At 41.0% G+C, this 21,662-nt stretch overlaps 1 protein-coding gene across 1 annotated transcript in view; it reads right to left on the reverse strand.

Moving 5' to 3' along the window:
* Positions 1-922: 922 nt before the first annotated feature.
* Positions 923-21,662, reverse strand: part of LOC146666956 (laminin subunit beta-4-like) — a 75,886-nt gene continuing 55,146 nt past the window's right edge. Inside the window, exons 24-35 of the mRNA XM_085415105.1 lie at positions 17,275-17,492; positions 16,938-17,034; positions 15,846-16,209; positions 13,094-13,245; positions 12,512-12,738; positions 11,520-11,717; positions 10,946-11,090; positions 8,539-8,746; positions 6,012-6,147; positions 5,757-5,924; positions 5,460-5,613; positions 923-1,661 (exon numbers count right to left, since the gene is read on the reverse strand). Of these exons, the coding sequence (XP_085271231.1) occupies positions 1,528-1,661; positions 5,460-5,613; positions 5,757-5,924; positions 6,012-6,147; positions 8,539-8,746; positions 10,946-11,090; positions 11,520-11,717; positions 12,512-12,738; positions 13,094-13,245; positions 15,846-16,209; positions 16,938-17,034; positions 17,275-17,492 (2,201 nt within the window). The 3' untranslated portion in view covers positions 923-1,527. The remainder of the gene's footprint in view (positions 1,662-5,459; positions 5,614-5,756; positions 5,925-6,011; positions 6,148-8,538; positions 8,747-10,945; positions 11,091-11,519; positions 11,718-12,511; positions 12,739-13,093; positions 13,246-15,845; positions 16,210-16,937; positions 17,035-17,274; positions 17,493-21,662) is intronic.

Consider the following 21,662-nt stretch of genomic DNA (forward strand, 5'->3'; position numbering starts at 1 on the left):
GCAAAGAAGAGAAGAAATGTTAGACATGTTCCTTAAATGGAATAAATAAGAATGAGACAAAGATTTTACATGAGAGTCGAAGCCCAGAGAAGAATCAATTGTTACACCAACATTTAGTAGTTAAACAAAAAGAAGCAAGGAGCTGACTGATGTTGGATTTAGTTTACAAGGGCTATAATTATGGTCTCAGTCCTTCTGGCAGTTAAAACAAGGTAACTGCTAGAGAGCCAATCAGTAACCTGAGTTAAGGAGTGAACTAGGGTGGACAGCCTATCCAGCTCATGAGGCTTAAAAAACATGTACAGCTGAATGTCATCAGCATAGAAATAATGAAAAATGTTATTAAAAGATTGAATGATGCCACCTCCTAGGACTTGCTGTCCACATATGTGGACATCACATTTTGGGTTATTTAGACCAAAATACTCAATTTTGCTCTACATGGGCCTGATATCCACTTACGAGGACATTATACTGCTACTGTTCTATCAAAATTTTAAATGAATATCCTCATTTGTGGCTCTCATTTTTCTTAAAAACAAAAATAAGGTAAAAAAAATCCGGTAATTCTTTTTTTTTTACATTCATCGGGCCCCAATATGCCCAAATATCAAAGAGAAATTAAAAATGCATGTTGTGGAAGAGTTCGGGTCTTAGGAGGTTAAAGGAAGCAGAAAGCAGAAAGAAAATAATGGACTCAGAACTGAACCTTGTGGAACCCTACAGGTTAGAGATGCAGTGTGAGAGGTCCCACCAGTAGAAACAAACCCAGTCTAACAGGAGACACCAGGCAAACCTTTTAGCCCATTATGTAAGTTTTCTTGGTCAATCACACAAAATTCATTTTACTCATTACTGTAGTTAAGTCATTGAGTGCAATTCGAGCAAAGGGAATAAATGACTCACACTACTGAGGACCATCTTTCATGTCAATCGCCTTTTTTCTCAGAATGGTTGAGAAATGTGTTACAGTTATTATCAGAAAGGAACAGCAGGAGGAGTTCAGTGCTCTAAAAAGTTGATCTTACATAGGTGACTACATCAACGAGTAACTGTAGGAGAGGAAAGGTAATGGATTGTTCTCAACTTCCCCAGAGATAATGGAGAGAGACTCCTGCATCACTCAGGCATTTGTGTCTGTCAGATTTACTGAGTTAAACCAAATCCAAACATAAATATAACAAGTCTTAATATTTGTTTTGTCCATAAAGTTTTAATTGGACATTTCTGTCATATAAGGCATGAAGCTATTTGATTAAGAGTTTATTACAAAATAATTGAAAAATGTTCATCTGTGTAGTTTTCTGTCGTCATATTTCTAAAGGCATGTCTTCAGTTGTATTGTAACATACTGTATTTAAAAACAACTCAAAACCTCATCAGAAAAACTTTAAAAAGTTTGAAAACTTGAAACAAAGGTAAAAAAAAGGTAAAAAACAGTGAATAAGATTCTGATTAAATTCAGCTACAGCTGATTCTGGGCAGCACTGCTGTTTGCAGTACTCACTGGTATTTATCACAGTATATTTATCCAGTACACTCAGTGTATACTTGAGTGGAGATCTCCTGTCGAATTGACTCAGCCATCTCCAGCAGGTCGGACACTTCAGCAGCTTTCTGGTTTCTTCTGTGAAGCAGCTGCTGGATCTTCTGCTCCATGTCTGCAGAAACACAAAGAAACTCATTTGAATTCATATCTATCTATCTATCTATCTATCTATCTATCTATCTATCTATCTATCTATCTATCTATCTATCTATCTATCTATCTGTGTATGTATCAGGGTGTGGCAACCCTGGGCACGCATGGTGATTTTTCGTTTTTATGGGCCGATGATTTTTTTTTTCTTTTTTTTGTAACGGTATAAACAATGAAAGGTGGTGGCCGATGTGTAAAAATAACTCTAAATGTTTGGTGGTGGCTATCGTGGAGCTGCCACAGAGGCCAGCAGGTGGATGAGGGAAAGGTGAGACAGGAGGAGGAGGAGAGACCCGAGGCGGCCGCCGGTCCGAGTGTCAGGTGATCTGAACTTCAGAAGTTATGACCTGCAGTCTATCTGGGTCAGATATAAACCAAGTTTAGGTGGAGTTTATTTTTGTTGTGCTGACTTTTTACAGTCAGTTGCAATAACTCGTACTGCGTACTAGCTAGCGTGACGGAGTTTCTATACAGCTGGGTGGGTGCTGTGATGTTACTGATAGTGAACTTTATTTTGTTCAAAAGGTTAGTTAGTAGAGTTGCCAACCGTCCCGTAAAAAGGCGGTCCCGTATTCAGAGAAAATATTACGCGTTTGTATTAAGGTGAAATGGAACAGTTTGTCCCGGACTTCAGCTAGAATGGAAAAAGAGACAAAGCTGGAGTTATTCTTCTTCTCTCATTCTCTCCTCTCCCTCTCCTGTTGCTACTTCAGTCATGAAACTGATTAATGATCAGCTGATCAGCTTTTTTCTCTCGTTTGTTTATCTCCCACTTTGCGCCAGAAAGAGGACACCAGTGGATGTCGCGCTAAACATCAGCAGCACGTTTGAGCTTGATTAGCTGTTGTTAGAATGTATTTAATAATATCAGCTTGAGGTTCCAGGTGCAGACACAGACGAAGAGACAGTGCCTTTATTTGGGCTGATTAACGTGGCAAACAACAGAAAGCACTGAGACAAAACTAAACTAGAAGCTGAACTGGGAAAACTAAGAACTGACACTTAACTCAGACAGCAGGGAAGGCTAAGACAGGGTGACAATGATGCACATGACGGAGGCAACTGTGAACAGGTCTCTGTGCTGGAACAACAAGGAACTATGAAACGTATATACGTAAGTAACATGGACATGACCAGCACAGAGTCCTGAAACCTGGCGTAACATGGGGGAAGTTGAACAGACGACGCGGCGATGAACAAAGCAAGACTGAGGACTTAAATACACACATGAGGTGATCAGGAGAAGTGGAGACACATGAGAACACAGCTGACTAGAAGGAAACATAATGACAATACAGGGGAGAGTAACACTAACTACAATGAACAAAGAACACCATACTCTTTCAAAATAAAACAGGAAACACAGAGACATAGACATGGAGATAGAACATGAATTTAACCTAACCAGAGACATGAAACATGACAGGTAGACACACGGACCAGGGAGAGATGACAAAAGGGACTAAGAAACCAAGGACTAAACTGCAAACTAGAAAACAACTAGATGCGTTAAACTACACATGTGGATACAAAAATATGCATTAGAACTTAAACCCTGGGCCTCATGGCCTAGTACCATGACACAGCTGATGTTTGCTGGAGCCACAGCTGTAAAGCTGCTGGTCATGATGTCGGTTTGGATATGTGGTGAGAGGGAAACATGAAGATGAAACCAGGAGATGTCCTTACTGAACCATCAGAGCTGTGATGGAGAAACAGGTTTACCTTTTAGGTGACATGAATGAGTTGAAGTTATGAGCTGTTTCTGAGAGACTAATAACACCAGGATCCTTTTCTAAGCAGCTGACAGCTGGTAACTGTGCAGGGGCGGGTCTAGTAAAGTGTTGCCAGGGGGCAGGTAGGGCATTAACAGTCTCTCACAGAACAGACTGTGAGAGACTGTTCCAGGGAAAGTAATACAAAAAACACGAGACTAGACAAGGACATAAGAGCTAAGCAGGGAAGATAAGAGAGAGAGGAGAGGAGAAAAGTGCGACCGCCTTCGCCAAGAGCCAAACGAGAAACCATAGTCTTTTGCATGTTTCTTTAACACCGTTGTGTCTGCACTGTCTTGTGCCTGTATCCTTCTGTCTGGTGTTGCACTGTCTTTGTTTTTTTTTTCAATTTTTTACATTTAAATAATATCACTCAGTCTTCCTATTTTCATCTTCATATTATTAACCGCCTTCGTCCCTCACTCACTCCAAACAGTACCGCCATATTTGTCAATGCTCTTGTCACATCTCTTTTAGATTACTGTAATTCTCTTCTCTGTGGTCTACCTCATAAATCCCTCCATGAATTGCACTTAGTTCAAAATTACAGCTGCTCGTATTGTATCCAGAAATAGATGCACTGAACATATAACAGCTGTTTTTAAACAGCTCCATTGGTTTCCAGTTCACCTCTGTGCCAATTTCAAGATCCTGCTTCATACTTTCAAAGTGCTTCATAACCTCGCTCCTCCATATTTATCTGATCTTGTCCTTCAATAGGGCTTTGGAGCAATCTCTTTGCATCCAGACGCAACCTGTCTCTATACCGTCCTTTTTCTCTTGAGCTGTTTTTAAAGCATGGTTGGTAGCAATCGTCCTTCCAACACAGTTTGTTTTGATACGTGCCCTTCAAATGTGGCGCCGTGCACCCACAATACATTGTGCCGTTACATCAGTTCCAAAGCCCTATACTCACCCCCTCGTACACTCGGCTCTTTTTCAGCTTCCCTTCTGTCTGTTCCACCTTGCCCGCCTGATGGGACTCAGAGCCTTTGGTAGACTATAGATGTACTTCCACCAGATCTCCAGACCACAAACTGTTTCTTCACTTTTAAATTGTATTTTAAAACCATCTATTCAGAACTGCATTCCCTTCATTATGACTCTGTCTTAGTACATTTTTACCATTCTTAGCTTTTATACTTTCATGCTTGTTTTTTTTCTCATTTAACTTGTGTTTTTATTTAGTTTTACTATATTTTAATATGTTGTATTGTTGTTACTGTTATTGTACTATTGTAAGGTGACCTAGAGGGCCTTAAAGGCACCTAGAAATAAAATGTATCATTATTATTATTAGCATTACTCTTAATAATTTTTGCACATTGCACCTTATGTAGTCCTGCGCTTATTGTCTGTTATATGTAGCACCATATGGAGGAATTCGTTTCACTGTGTACTGTACCACAGCACAAAGTTGGAATGACAATAAAGCCACTTGATTTAGTTTGAGATTTAGTGGGTGTTAACCATCGGGTGCTTAGTTTATGTAAAATTGTAGTTTGTTGTTTTGGTTAAATTAGCTTAAATTATGTGTGTGTTGTATATGAGTAGACTTGTATACAGTTAAACATGTATGGATTATATAATATCGAAGTCTGAATACTGATTTGTAAATACTGGAATTTGAAATGAGGGGGTAGGTACAGAAAAGGTGCAAACTTTATCCTACTCATTTTCTAGCATACACATTGTGTAGACATAGAGATAATCACGAAACTTGATGTTAAGGTTTTTCTTTTTTCTTGTTATTTCAGTTATATTTACGAAATAAACATTATTGTATTTATGCATCTATATATAGAAGTGGGAGTGGAGATACATGACCGGAAACATACAATAGTTAAACACAGAAGCAAAGCTGTGATGGGGACAGGGATTTTACTTTGTCCAGTGACGACAGAAATGACATTTCAGTGCCTCAGAGTTTATCTGAAGGTCACACCTATCACGCCTCAAACACACCAGCAGGTCAGCGCTCTGACCTTGTATCTGCTGGAGTTTGTCCTCCACTTGTCTCTTCATGTCCTCAGCTTCCATCATGATGTTCTTCAGTCGACCAGCAGCTTGACCCTTGACCTCCTGATTCTGTTGATTTTGCTTTAAAACCTCAAACTGCTTAGTGACATCACTGAGCTCCTGTTGGGCAGAAACAGTGTTCTGATTTTCATCTGAGACTTGAAACTAAAAACAGAGACTCAAAGTTGTGTGCAAAGTTTTACATAGATTTTTCTTATCTTAAAGCCTCAAACACATATAAATGTGTCTGTTGGTGTTTTTACCGTCTCTGCATCAGTGGTCATGTTTAAAGCACTCTCTGCCACCTCTCTGGCTTCTCTCGCTGTCTCTCTGTTCTCTTCAGTTTTGTCCTTCATAGCTTCAATCTCTTTCTGCAGGTCTTTGGTCTGAATCATGAGCCTCGCCTCGATGTTGTCCAGTGTGTCTTCAGCCTGAAACAGAAAACAAACACGAGCACATCAGCATCAGGCTGAACAAACGTCTCAGAGGTCATATGTGAAATATTTTGGATGTTTTACATCTTGGATCCTGTCTTTGGTCTCATCTTTGTTTCTGCTCGCTCTCTCTAAGAGGTTGTTAGCTTTGGCCTGAGCTTTGTCTGCTTCATAAATATCCTGAATGATCTTCTTCACATCAGTGTTCTCCATCTGCTCCCTAAATACAATAAACAAAGACGATTAAGGTTCAGAACACGAAGAGGACAAATATGTGTTCCACCTATAAATCACTAATCAGAAGGACAGGAAGTAAAAACATCAGAGAGCAGTGACACTCAGACTCAGAAAGCTGATTCTGCTCCTGCTGCCGAACATCCGAAGGACCAGTTCAGCACTGAAAGCATCTCACTATGCCTGAGAAAAACATCTAAAACATATGAAGAAAAATAATGTTTCATGCAGTCACAGATCAGCTGTGGATGTGTCCAAAACTCCTCAGTGTTCGTCTGAAAGACTAAAAATGAAAAATGGCCTCTGATACTGTCTGAGGTCATCTTCACAGTCACGGTATTATATTGTTCATGACATCATGAAGCTCCTGTTGGACAGCGTTGTAGTGAGAAGTTGTGTCCTTACCTTTTCCATTTTGAAATGTTATAGAGTCTTTCATTGATGACAAAAATGGGGGAAACACAAATGAGACAGAGCAAATGATCTAAAATCAAAAGAGTAAACATGGACGTATCTGTGGTAAAGTCTTAACTAGGGATGGGTACCAGTATCCGGTGCCATTATGGCACTGACATAAACGGTAGTAACCAGGCCGAAAAGCAGCGCACATTTCGGTGCTTGGTTTCGGTGCTTTTTTTTTTCTTGAGATGTCATACACTTTGGATTCTAGCCAATCATTTTACCTTTCCGAGGATAGTAGGCGGGTCCAGGTACTTACAGTCTTTTATTGCAGAGCTACAGATTAAAAATGCCCAAGGCGAAGCAGTCAAAAGTCTGGCTGTACTTCACAGCAAAAGATGCAAACTCAACAGCAACAAGTGCTTTAAGCTGATACTGTGATACTGTGCAAAGGAGGTAACACCTCAAATCTGATGAAACACCTGGCGACGTATAGCATTTTTTTTAAAGCTGAGAAATGCACCGTATTTGATAGCTTGCTGTGAGACCTCACACCGAGCACAACTACTGTGGGTGGGTTGCCTGTTATTGGACCCGGAGTTAGCAACATCCCCCACGCACCTGAAGAGGAGAGTCCTGCCCCCTAGCCCTGCCAGTGTAGCAGAAATGATGAGGATGATGATGCAACAGCAGCCGTTCTTCTCTGCGTGAGGAGCTTAATGTTGTTCGTGTGTAATTTACGTTGAGTAGGCTAACCACGTTATTACATTAATGCACGTAAGGTGAACTAGCAAACACCGTCGTAGTTACATGCGGCTGTCTTCTTGTTTGATAGAGTGATACCATATATGCCCTATAGCTGCAAAAAAGGCTAACCTGGTAATCATTTTGCAGAAAAAAAGAGACTGCTAAAAATAATAACATAAGAGATTTTTGGACAAAGTTTGTGTTCTCCATTCTTTAAGCACCGGTTCGAGCACCGTTTAAGCACCAGCACCGTTTCAAAAGTACTGGTTTGGCACCGGTATCGGATAAAACCTAAACGATACCCATCCATGGGGGTGGAAAAAAAAAAAACAAAAAACAAAAAAACAAAAAACAAAAAAACATGGGGATGACTCCCTGCTGGAGCCTCTGCTGGATGTCAGCGGGACTGCAGCTGATGGTGGTTTTAGGGCAGGGGTGGGCAACTCCAGGCCTCAAGGGCTGGTGTCCTGGAGGTTTTAGATAGCACCCGGGGTCAGCACACCTGAATCACATGATTAGTTTATTACCAGGCCTCTGGAGAACTTCAAGACATGTTGAGGAGGTTGTTAGCTCTTAGAAACATATAATCATATATGCTGAGAGGTATATAATCGATTGCATAATGATATAATGCCTGATCCTCAGTAGTCTGCAAAGACTCTATGTGCGTTCCAGAATGCTCTGGCATACCACACGTCCTAAGGTCATGATAGAGGTCTTACCTTCTCTTTCTGATATATAGTATAGGAGGACACCTACTTTATCTGTTTGAGTATAAGAGCCCTTTGTTTAGGCGGACCGCATGCCTGGTTGATATGTTATATGTTAATGAGACTATGCATTTTCATGTAACCACAATAAAGAGCAGACTACAGAGGGGCTGACATATAGTGACTGGCGTTTGAGCGGCAGGAACAGCGCTCGTCCCGGTCACCTCCCTCATGCACGAGATCACACAAATAGCTCTGGTGTCTGGTGTGTTGTTTTTGCCATTGTAGTGGATTGTCTCGGTTGTTGCAGCAATAGGTTTGTGCCTAGTTAAAGCTATCAGAGGTCATTTAGCCATTTAAATCAGCTGACATTTCTAAAACCTGCAGGACACTGGCCATTGAGGCCTGGAGCACCCCCACCTCTGTTTTAGGCTAAAGGTTGCATTTCATTTCTAGTTTCTAGTTTAAAGTTTTTGGTTTGAATTAAGCTTTTATGTCATTTTTATGCTCTCAGCACTGACTTGAGTTCCAAAGCTTCCTGCTGCAGGTCCATGGCTGCCTTGGCTTGCTTGTCCAGGTTCTTTAAGTCCTCCAGGAATCTGGTGGCATTTTTCAGCAAATTATTGACGTTGCTGATCATGGACTGGATGTTAGCAGGTGACTGTGGGAGCTCGATTCTCAAAACTGCTTGTGCCATTTTCTCAGTGTCCTTTGGAGGAACCATGTCATCTGTCAGGGAGGAAATGTGAAGAGCAATGAAAAGGTTTCCTGCAGAGAAACATTACATACTCACATACAGCAGCATCACAACAGCACCAACGTTCTCTGTAAAGCCACGCTCTCTCTCTCTGACTTCAAAGGATCCATCCTGTACTTTGCTACCATCTGGTGGGTACTGCCTCAAAGTGGACATGAAACACTAAATGTATAAAGCCTAATTTACACCATTCACAGAGAGTTGGGGAATGGCTGCAATCACAGCATTGTAAGATGGCGACAGATGTACCCTTAGGCCCCTCCTCAATTCAGAGATGGTCTTTCCCTTTTCACGTAAATGGCCTCCTTGACTCCGCCCTCAAACCAGCGTTCCTCCCTGTCCAGGATGTGTACATCTTCATCCTTGAAAGAGTGTCCACTGGCCTGTAGGTGTAAATAGACTGCAGAGTCCTGGCCTGACGAGGTAGCTCTTCTGTGTTTTGCCATCCGCTTCGCCAAAGGTTGTTTGGTTTCCCCGATGTATAAATCCTGGCAATCCTCCTGGCACTTAACAGCGTACACTATGTTACTCTGTTTGTGTCGGGGGACCCGATCTTTGGGGTGGACCAATTTTTAAAAGCCAAAGAGACGCAGTGTTTAGAAAAAATGCGTCTCAGCTGCTCCGATACTCCTGTCACCTACGGGATCACTACTACAGGTTTTCACTTAGACAGCAGTTGTCCTTCTCTCCTGGATCGGCTGGAGCTTTGTTTAGGTGCCTTCCCAGGTTTGACAAAAGTCCAGCTGGGATAACCACATTTACTCAGGGCCTTCTACATGTGATGTTCGTCTGCTTCCCTGGCCACTGTGTCAGTGGGGATGGTGTTAGCTCTGTGCTGTAGCGTCCTAATGACACCCAGTTTGTGCTCCAGTGGATGATGAGAGTCAAGCCTTAAATGGCCTGTATTTGTATAGCGCTTTACTAGTTCCTAAGGACTCCAAAGCGCTTTACATATCCAGTCATCCACCCATTCACACACACATTCACACACTGGTGATGGCAGCTACATTGTAGCCACAGCCACCCTGGGGCGCACCGACAGAGGCGAGGCTGCCGGACACTGGCGCCACCGGGCCCTCTGACCAGACTAAATACTTATCCATATGTGTAGGTTTACGGTGCACGTCAGCTTTTAGATGTCCCCCATTACTGATGGAAATCTCACAGTCTAAGAAGGCTAACCTGCAATTATTTCATATCCTCCCTGGTGAATTTGATGTGTCGGTCCACCGAGTTATTGTAATCCGTAAAATGTGGTATGTCCTGAGATTTGATTTTCACCCAGGTGTCATCCACAAATCTGAACCAACGGCTTGATGGTGTTCCAGGGTAGGATAGCAAAGCCCTCTTTGCCACTTCTTCCATGTACAAATTGGCCACAATGGGTGAAACTGGGGAGCCCATGGCACACCCGTGATTGCGGTGCCGTGCAGAGGAGGTGGGCGCACCTGCACGGCATCCGCAATCACGAATTGAATATTGTACTGGGTCCTGTGGTTGGCGTTGTTGTTGTGATAATGTTGAGCGGGCAGCAGTAGAGCTGCAGCTCTGTGAGTATTGTGGACAGCATCCGTCAAAGCATTAATAAAAAGTATTAAAATGCCACTGGGTCTGCCGTGTATGTTTACACATATAGTTAGGGCTGGATCAGGTGAATCTACCCATGACCCTCTTAATGAACAACCCCCACTACAGTTTAAATACATGGGATGATCCATCAATTAATTTTAGACCTGGTGAAGCCTCTTGGATGAAATATGTTCACAAACTTAAAGATGTCCAGTTGTTTTCTTTCCAAACTCCTTAGGCTTCCGTGACCTGACTGAGGACCTACACTGAGACTTATCATTTAGTTCTATTTGTCTACTATTTATATTTTATTCTGGGACAGTTGGTGTGCAGCACCCACAATTTTGTTGTACAAGTACAACAACAATAAAGGGTTATTCTATTCTATTCTGGCTGTACAGGACCTCCACATCTGTCCTTTTATGTGGCTTATAAATGATCTGAATTACTGTCTCTTAAATCTGTTGATTTGATGATGATCTATGTCTCACTGAGGAAAGTGAGATGATCTGATGATCATTGCAGGCTGAGAAAGAACACACTGTACATGATTGCTCTACAACTTTAAACAATAAGTTAATGAATGTGGAGTGAGCACTGACCCATCAGGTAGTCTTTGACTTGCTGAATAAGCTCTCTGATTTTGTTTTTCTCTCTCTCACACGAGTTTGTATTGTTGTTGATCTGGTCCTGCAGATCTCTGGCCCAGTTTTTGGCATCCCAAGTCATCTCATTGGCATTATTGATCTGACAAAAGAAATCACCTTTTAAAAGATTTAGTTTGTGGAGAGGGATGTGAAATATTACACTATGGTAATTGGTCTACACGTAAGTTTATAATGCTACAACACTAGCATCTGCAAAATTAAAAACATCTTTGTGAGGAAGAAAAGAAAGTGTGATTTGAGTCATCAAATTGAAAAAAACCTTTTCTGTTTGTTCATCCAAAAAAGTAAAACAGGAAGAGCTCTACTGTTCTGTCGATCACACACAAATATCAAAGAAATGTAGATGCAAAACTCACTGGTCTCGTCAAATGACACCACAACACACCACCAACACACTTCCAAACCAACGTGGTGCTTGGTAAGAGGCCTGCAGGTTTAACCTGTGTTTAACCCTCACCCACTCCCATAGAAAGTAGAGCATTCACCAGTGTTTCCAGTATAGACCTGCCTTGTTCTTGGTGTCCTGCAGTCTGGAAGGCAAATTCATGAGCTGGTCTTTCAGCTTCTCTGCAGTCTTAGAAGCATCCTCACTGACATGAACAGCTCCTTTACAGTTTGGACTTCCGCACTTCCTCTTCCCCAGATCACGCCCACAAAGAGCTCCAGTACACCCTGAACAGTCCTCCAAACCTGGATCACCACAGACCTTTATCGCATCACAACAAATTGCTTAAACAGTATTCACATTTACCCAGCGGTCATTGTTGATTTGATTATATGGAATCAATGATTTTCACAGCAGCATTGAGACAACAGGACAATCAGCTATTCATTTAATCCTGCAGCTACTCATGTGATATATTAGTCATATGACCTTACAGTTCAATGTTTACATTGTAGGGTTTTTGGTTTGTTTGTTTGTTGACAAACTGCATCTGGTTGTTCTAGATTGGTCATTTTCCAACAAAGAACAATTTCCATGTTTACATCATCTTATCTTGACTTAATGAAAGGTAGGTTTGGTGTTGGTGATGGTCATGCAACATCATTGGGTCAAACGAAATTCATAGGTTTGTTCTTTGTAGGAAATGTGCCAGTGGTTTTCAGGTGTACCTGTGTGACCTAACGGTACTGGCTAAAACAGGTGTGGTTTGCTCAAAGCAAGGAGACGCTCGACATTTTGTCTAAGTGTTCGGGTTTTCTAATGGAGAGTGCTATAAACTAAACATGTCTGCTGAGTTTGGCATCAACTCTGATCTGCTGAACTGTGATTGTGATTTAAGCACCTTGAGACAACAGCTTTAAGGTTTGGTGCTATGTAAATAAACCTGAATTGAATTGCGTTTAAATCATTGGCTAAAAAATTATTGATCACCATACCCTCCAGTTTTATAGGAGCTGAGTTGCTCCCAGTCAGTGACCGCACCACAGGTTCAAACTCAAACCTCTTTGGTAAAGATAAAGATATCTTTATCTCTATCTTTTGGTAAAGATAGTCACCTTCTGTTTGAGCTGAACCACACTCAGCTCTGTGACCTTCTTCTTCAGCAGTGCAAGGTCTCCTGTATTGCACATGCTCAGTTTGTGTTTGACTTCCTGTCTGGTGTCCATGGAGTCCTCTACAGCTTTGCTGACATTTCCCACCCTCTCATCCTCCAACATGAAGAATCTGTAAAGCGTCTGGATCTCATCCAACAGCTCTACAACAGGTTCAGATGAGACACGTGCTAAGCAGAGAAAGTGAAATCATGAAACATGAAGTCTGCTCTGTGATGAAAACAAAGGTTTATGTTTAAAAAGATGAATTCATTGCCTGACAAATAGATCTGCTCTGTTTTTAACTGAACCATGAAAGCAGTTTCTGAGAATATTTATGTTTCTTCACTTTCTGTTAGAGATAAGTGAACATTTTTAGGTATTTAGCTTCACATTAAGACCGTGCATGTCCTGATCTTTAATTTAAATGTGGAGTCTTCAAAAACTCAGAAAAGGATCTTGTGTAGTTTATCTGAAGATGTTTAAAATCCTCTGATGTGATGTGATGTGATTTTAAAAACAAAACATATAAAAAAAGGAATGTACCTTTCTGTTGGTCATTTACGTTATCAGTTGGCACACTGGTGAGTTTCTTCTTAAGGTTCATGATTTCTAGATGAATGTCGTCAATTTCAGTGTTGAAGAGGGGAGACATGTCAATCAGGATCACATTTGTGTCGATGGCATCTTTCACCTTCCTGTGAGATGAATACACTCTGATTATTCAGCATAAGCTAAATCTTCCTGAGTGCTCTTTGATTGTACAGTATTGTGAAAAAGTCTTGAGTCAACCTCATTTCTTAATATTTTGCTAAGTTAAAGGCAAATATGTGACTATTTATTGAAACATGCAGCCATTAATTGAAATAGATAAAAACAGACTGCACAATTCTAACAAACTTGAACGTCAGTATTTGGCAGAGGTGTGGACTCGAGTCAGACTCGAGTCATTAATTTTATGACTTTAGACTTGACTTGAAAAAATGTTCTAAGACTTTAGACTTGACTTGAAAAAATGTTCTAAGACTTGTGACTTGACTTGGACTTTTACACCAATGACCTGGGACTTGAATTGGACTTGAACTGGTTTACTTGAGAAGACTTGATATTTCACCCCAAATATAAAATTTAACATGCATATTATATAGAGATTGAAAATGTGACGTCATTCAGGGGTAAAACCGCAAAGGATTCTGGGAACTCGTGGCAAGCGGTACTAGCACATGCAGGCTTTCAATTGAAATCAGTCACACAGCGATAAAAAGAAACACAAAAATGTCAAGAAGCTGTTGTATTATTAACTGCAATAGCCGGTCGCATGACAGCCACGGGAAGCCGATGGGTAAAGAGATCGGTTGTTATCGGATTACGTCGTTGAAGAGAAATTGTTCGAGCCATGTTTCCAAAGTAACAAAGAGGCGACGGGTGGCCTGGATTGCAGCCATTCAAAGACCAAATTTAACATCCCAGAACACTCCAGCTCACAGGTTAGTCTGCTCCAAGCATTTCCACAAAGGTCAGTCTGCTGTTGTAGTTAATACGTCATTTTTCTTAACATAATTGGTGATATAGGTTACAAGCAAGTCTGGCGCTGAACAGAAATTGTGGCGCTATGCTCCTTTATTTATTGTGCATAAATAGTGAATTGTCCTGACACAATATTGTGTTTCGCTTCTGTTATTATGGTACATTGACAAAAACATATACTTTTATTCACAGGATAAAACAGTTGTTTTGTATCACTAATTGTCCAGTGCGATTACAACATGCAATATTGTTGTCACTGCTACATTTCTGTAATGAACCAGAAATTATTTCCACTACTAATTAATTACCGTTGAGCTCAAAGGTTATATTAATAAACGGTTAACGAATGTGTATTTATGAAGACGATTTGTGAGACTGGTAAAATTATGATACGTACGATGGTCCTTCGTTCGGTGCATTTCAAGGTCCTGCACCCATCCGTCGGTAAACTGTACCTGGGCTTGTTGCATGACCTGAAGTTACTAAACTTCATGAGTGTATGCACTCACTCCAAGAACCGTATGATTATAAATATGCATATAAATATGCTAAGATGAGATAGCTGACTTCATCTAACTGGCAAATGTTGTCCAGGCTACGTTGGTGATTCAGTTTTTTTTAATGTGTATGATATTTTTGTCATGCGATTTTAAAGCCGGTCCTACAAGCGCATCCAAGAATAACATGCAGCTTATCTCAGAACTGTCGGTGAAAATTATTCTTGGAGCTAAGTTTAATTGAGCTGCATTTTAAAGAGGTGTAATTTCACAATTTGTGTATATTTTCCAAGTTCACTATTTTGTCATGTGTTGAGAAAAACACAGATTTTAAAATTACATGGTCTAATATTTACATTTAGCATATAATGGCAACATGCTTTTTTCGGGTTTTTTTAAAGACTCGAAAGGACTTGAAATTCAAAATTTCAGACTTGTGACTTTACTCGGACTTTTACACCAGTGACTTGAGACTCGACTCTGACTTGCCTGACATTACTTGAGACTTGATTTGAGACTTGAGGATAAAGACTTGAGACTTACTTGAGACTTGCAAAACAATGACTTGATCCAACCTCTGGTATTTGGTATGATCACCTTCATTCTTCAGCACAGATTGAGCTCTCTGAGGTAGCTTTCTGTAATTTGTTTTAGTCCACAGAAAGAGTTCTCCACGCTTCTTGAAGGACATCCAAAGTGCTTCTTTGGATGATGATCCCACACTGCTTAAATATTGTTGATGTGCAGGCTATGGGGAAGCAACTCCATGTCTAACAGTATTCTGTTATGTGTTTTGGTATTACATGGTTTTGTATGGTGGATCAAAGCTGATGGTACTTTTCTGCATTCATCAGTTTTATCAAAGATCTTAATTCTGACCACCTCCTTTAAATTTGTCAGTCCGTCAGATTTTAGTTTAATAAATTTTTTGGCATTTCTTAAGGACATGATGTTTTAGACACTGTTCATCTGAAATGTTCAAATTTTTTAGGCCTGGCACTTCAGATACATATCAAATTTCCTTCCTCTGAATCTGGTAAGTTACAAGAACTGGACTGAAAATGAGTAAAAAAGCAGCCTATGTCCAAAGAAAAACTTTGAAAGACCTTCAGAAACTATGCTCAAAAACACTTTACAAAATTACGGGAAAGTCTGGCTCCTTGGAAGCAAAATATAAAGAAATGAGGGATGACTCAAGAGTTTTCCAGTATACTGTATATTTTTACATTTAGCATTAGTGGAGTTCCTTTTAAGTTCATCCTCTCATGCCTTACCTAACCTTCAAAGACATTTTCTCCAGTTTCTCCACGCTTGGTGGGGAGATTACTCTCAGGTTGGCCAGGCTGTCCAGCATAGAGTGCATGTTAATCATCTCCTGCAGGTGCTGGTTATCTGTGGGCTGTACATTGTTATGAGGGATAAGGGTCCTCATTTTCTGGGCAGCTCGCTGGACATCAGTGACAATTTGAGTCCAGAGTGCGTTGCAGGGATGGCACGGTTCACAGGCTGGGAATAATGTATTGAAGCCGGGCGTGCACTCATCACAGAATATACCGCTTACACCCGCCCGACAGATGCACTTGCCAGTCTCAGGGTCACATGATGGTTGTTTGGTTCCCTCCAGATTGCAGTCACAAGCTGAAAACAAGATAAAACATGGTATCTTCGCATGAAAACAAGGGGGATTTAGAAAAGGTTAAAGTGGACCTGCGCTGCTGCTACTTAGAATACACTTTCCCCCAATAAACTGTAAACTCAATAAATCAGTGTGTCTATGCCTTAAAAGTAGAATGGGAGGCGGAGCCTTCAGTTTTCAGGCCCCTCTTCTGTGGAACCAGCTTCCAGTTTGGATTCAGGAGACAGACACTATCTCTACTTTTAAGATTAGGCTTCAAACTTTCCTTTGTTCTAAAGCATATAGATAGGGTTGGATCAGTTGTCTAGGCTGCTGGGGGATTCTCAGGATGCACCAATGTATTTACACACCTGTCTGCATTTAATTATTAGTTAATATTAATGTCTGGTTCTCTTCCACACCCTGTCTTTGACCTGCGTTCTTCCTGGAACAGTGCAAAGTTTCCAAATAAGACAGAAGTGGTAGATGTGGATGTTGTGCTTTGAGTGCAGCTCTTTCAGTGACCATATAAGAATATCCCCATCCTGCGACATCAAGCAGATCAAAGAGTATAAAAAGTGTGATAAAATGAGTCTTCAGAACAGTCTGCACCCTTTTTTTGGTTTTTGGTTCACTGCCCTCAATATTTGAAACTTTGGAACGATTTATATGAATAAACACCACTGGAGACATATGTCAGAAAAGAAAAGAAGAATTGTCCACTTAAAGGAAACATTGAAATATTACTCACAGATACACTGCAGGTCTGGATTCCTAAAATGATTTTCTCTGCATTCATCACAGTGCCTTCCTCCAAACTCAGGATGGCATGGACAATGTCCAGTTACCTGAATATGTCACAGCACATTCATTCAAAGTTTAACCATCAGCATCTACTGCAGGTGATTATTTATAATTTTGTTTTTTATTTGAAATAAAAACAACCTTGAAATGGACACACAAACACACAAGGCTGTTTTTCTGAGGTGAGAGGAGTAGCAGAGTGACAGTCTCACACCCTAAATGATAAATGAAAACTGAACCCTGTGGTCACACGCCGACACTGTCTGTGGCTGTGGAGCTCTTGCCTTGTCACAGATGTTGGAGATAGATTTGATGAGGTCACAGCTGCAGGGCTGACATCCCGAGGCTATGTTCAGATTCCAGTATCTGTCCTCACATTCATCACAGAGTTTACCTATCACACCTGTCCTACAGGGACACTGTCCTGTCCTGGGATCACAGAAACAGGGTCTCCCCAGAGGACACCGAGTCTCCTGAGTCCCCCGTCGATCACAGGAGCATTCTGGAAAATACTTTTATTTTAGTGTTTGTCAGACCATTGTGAAATATAGAAAAGAAATACAGGGTATACAGTATAGATGGAGCAATAAAGAAGAAAATTTATGCAAGAAGATTATTGATGATGGAAGCATTCATCCCTCTTTCAAAACTGCAGTTTAACTTTAAAATGGTTATAGTAAGAATCAGGTTTTAAACAGGATCTTTAGATACTTTGCTACTAGCAGCCTGTCATAAAAATACATAACATATTCCTTAGCATTTTCACAGCTTTAATTGAAAAAAACAACACATTTTGACAGCATGAAATAGTACTTTTGCACCAGCAAGTTTATTCTTGCAGACCTGTTAGCTGAAAAGTTTGCACATTTTGGCATTGTGAGCAGCGTGCCTTTGTAAAAAAAAAAACTGAGGACAATGGAAAAGTGAAGGCCTAAAGAAGAAGTGTGAGGCCTAAAACGATATCTACAGCAGATAAACAGTACCTGATATCATGAAGTCATGTCCTTAAGAAAAAGGGGAAAAATGCTTTGCCTATCGATCACACTTATCGGTTCTGCTTGCACTTGGACAATCAGCTAATTTCAGTTTGTGTGCAGGAGAAGGAAAATAGTGGCACAGCCTACAGCATGAATATGGATATTTTATGGTAAAGTGGAGACTGCTCCAGAACAGAAACAGCTGCATTATTCTGCTAACACAACTTCAGCTCTTTGCAAGCACCTTCACAGATGGCATGCTAATGCTAAGCTAGCCAAGAACCCAGAGTGATGCTAAAGCTGAGTAAATGCAGACCTCAGCCCAGCAGCCAGAGCCTGAACAACAAGTAAAAAACTTGCTGCAATCAGGCTGCAGCCTCTACCTGTTCATGCTTCTACAGTGGGATCACCATGACGACTGCTTTGAAGTCTCTTTGTGCTGGTCTCCATATTTCAATTCAATTCAATTTTATTTATATAGCGCCAATTCACAACAACAGTCGCCTCAAGGCGTTTACATTGTAAGGTAGACCCTAAAACAATACAATAATCCCTGCAGCAAAAAGTCTAATGTGGCTGAAGCAATCTTATTATGACCAAGGAGAGAAAGCAGGTAGACTTTTGGCATGGAGAATTAAGAAAATGCAGAGTGAAGGAGCAATTAATAGTATAAAGACCTCTTCAGGGTATGTAACAGTAGATCCATTGGAAATTAATGACAGCTTTAGAGAATTGTATGAAAATTTGTATAAATCAGAATGTGCTTATGCCTCAGAAGAACAGGACGTATTCTTAGATCAAAATCAGTTCCAGACACTAATGGAAAACACAAAGCAGGAGTTAGACGGACTTCTATTGAAGAGATATCACAGGCTATCAAAGCATTAACAGTGGTAAGGCACCTGGGCCAGATGGCTTTCCGGTCGAATTTTGTAAAAATTTCCAAGAAAAATTAACATTTCCTCTTTTTACCCTGAAGAAGCGTAAATGAAACTCTCCCACCTACTCTGGAACAGGTAATGATTACTTTGCTACTGAAACCTGGTAAGCCCCTGCAGAGAGTTCATCATTTAGACTAATGGTGGTTGACACTAAAATACTTTGTAAAGTTTTAGCAAGACGATTAGACTCCTGTATCGCACATTTAGTTCATGATGATCAAAATGGCTTTGTACTAAAACGTCAAGGGTTTCACAACATAAGAAGGATTTTGATTATAATTCATGAGAAATTTGATGCTAAAGATACAGCATTATTATCACTTGATGCTCGTCAGGCCTTTGACAGAATACAGGAGTCATATTTATTTAATGTTCTTCCAAAATATAGATTTGGAAACACTTTTCTCAAATGGGTTAAACGTTTGTATACAAATCCCAAAGCTAATGTTTTAACAGATAACAAGTTTCTAACCCTATCACATTGGAGCGTTCCACACGCCAGGGGTGCCCGTTATCTCCAATGCTATTTTTCTTAGCTGGCGATGATGTTAGAATGAGAACTGACATATTTGTTTTCCAGTTAGGAGATCAAGAGCATAGATTGGCCCTTTATGCTGATGACCTGATAGATTTTTTTGACTAGGCTCTCCATTAGTATACCAAAATTAATGCAACTAATGGAGTTATTTCTGGCTATAATGATTCAAAATCCTCCATCCTATTTCTGAACAAGGATGAAAGGCTAAATCCTATTATACAAACCTCGCTTATTAATGCAAAAAGGATTTGTGTATCTTGGAGTTAAAATCACCCCAGACATTGACACCATTGTAGCAACAAACTATGACCCTTGATTAGTGAAGTGGAGGAATCTCTAAATAAATGAATGACAATGGCCATATCAGTGAATGGCCATAGAAACATTATAAAAATGAACATATTACCAAAATGTTTATATCTGTTCCAGTCACTTCCTCTGCCTTTTCCAAAAGAATTCTTTGATAAGTTAAACAGTATCTTTGATATATTTATTTGGAATAACAAAAAACCTAAATTAAGACTTCACTTGTTGTAGTTAGTGATATAGATATATTACAATATATATTAGCAATAGTATAGATATGTAAGTATATTACAGAAATGGGTCTATTATGGTATGTTATAATGTACACGGTATGAAGTATGTTGTGAATATTCTATAACTATAAGTATGTACAGGCTGTAGTGAGTACAAGCTATGTACAGGATATGAAAAGGATATAAATATGAAAAACTATACAGAATATGAAATAAATAACTTTACAGAATCTGAGATATACAGCTATACAGAAATGGGAACTATGCAAGTTGTAAACAGTTGTAGGATTAAAGATTATCGAATGTACAGAATGATTATTTACACAGAGCTATACAGTAGTGCAGTTAAGATAAGTGAGGGTGTGGATAGTTTCTACAGAGGCTATATAAAGTGCTAGTGGTTGTGAGTGGTGGTTCAGTCCATGTTATTATTGTGTGTTTGAGGGTACAGTTGTCCATTGTGGGTGTGTGTATGTTCAGTCCATGAGTTTAACGTGGGTCAGATGTCAGGAGGCAGAGTTCAGGAGTCTGACAGCTGTGGGGAAGAAGCTGTTCCGGTACCTGGTGGTCTTAGTCCGGAGGCTCCTGTGGCGCCTCCCAGAGGGCAGGAGGGTGAAGAGTCCATGTGATGGGTGACTGGGGTCTCTGATGATTTTCCCAGCCCTTTTCAGACACCGCTTCCTGTAGATGTCTTTTATGGCAGGAAGTGGTGCTCCGGCGATGCGCTGGGCAGTTTTCACGACCCTCTGCAGTGTCTTGTAAACTGTATGTATGTATAAGATGTTCTCACCTACCTGTGAGTCCAGCGTTTGGGTCCTCCTTTCGTCACCCACACTGCAACCACTGACAGAATGACACAACCCCGCCTTGTGGACCCAGCGGACTCTGAACTTTTCGAGCGGCAGGAGGCAGCGCTCCTTCACTGGACGGAGGAGATTAGGGGAAAACAGCGGCTCTTCGTGGAGAGAGAGCACGTCTTTGCAGGGACTCGTCTGGCTCTGGGCAGGCCTCGGGGACGCCGTGTTCTTCCGCCTGCTGCCTCTCCTGCATCGAAGCATTCACCGCGGAGAGTGGGTGTCACTGGCCAAGCTTCAGCTGCTCACTCCCTCACTGCTCTGCTCCTCGAGGGAGGCAGCCGACGGGCAAGTCGGCTGCTTCACTCACCAGACTCTCCGCCTCACCACGGCACAGCGGCTCCGTCTCCCACCTCCGCTCAATGGAGGCTCCCGTGCCAGAGGCTCAGCTGTTTACCCTGCCCACTTCCTCTTCCCGGAGAAAGCGGCGCAAACGCCACCATAAAATGGACTATTTTGAGGAACTCCCGGTGGTGAGTTCCAGTGACTGTTTTCCACACTCGTCATCCGTTTCCTCACTTAAAACAAATAATAGACTTATCTCTGATTCATGGTGAGTTTCCCTCCTGGATGAGGATGTGGATTGGGAAGTTGTTTTCTGCTCTGCTCCCTCTGAGCTGGTATTTATTTAAGACAATAACAGCACTTCAACACCCCCAAAGACTGTTCAGTTAAAGACTGTGAATAGTGGTGGCAGAAGGGCCAGAATAATATTGGATAAATCTGTTGTCACGATTCCTGGGTACGCAAACCCTAGGTCTGCTTATTCTAAGACTGTTTTATCTAAGCCGGCTTCTTCACCTACCTGTCAGCCTGTTCCGGT

Source organism: Rhamphochromis longiceps, linkage group LG7 (genome assembly GCF_057381845.1).
Source record: "Rhamphochromis longiceps isolate RC_006_pf linkage group LG7, R_longiceps_female_GT1.1, whole genome shotgun sequence".
Classification (NCBI taxonomy): domain Eukaryota; kingdom Metazoa; phylum Chordata; class Actinopteri; order Cichliformes; family Cichlidae; genus Rhamphochromis; species Rhamphochromis longiceps.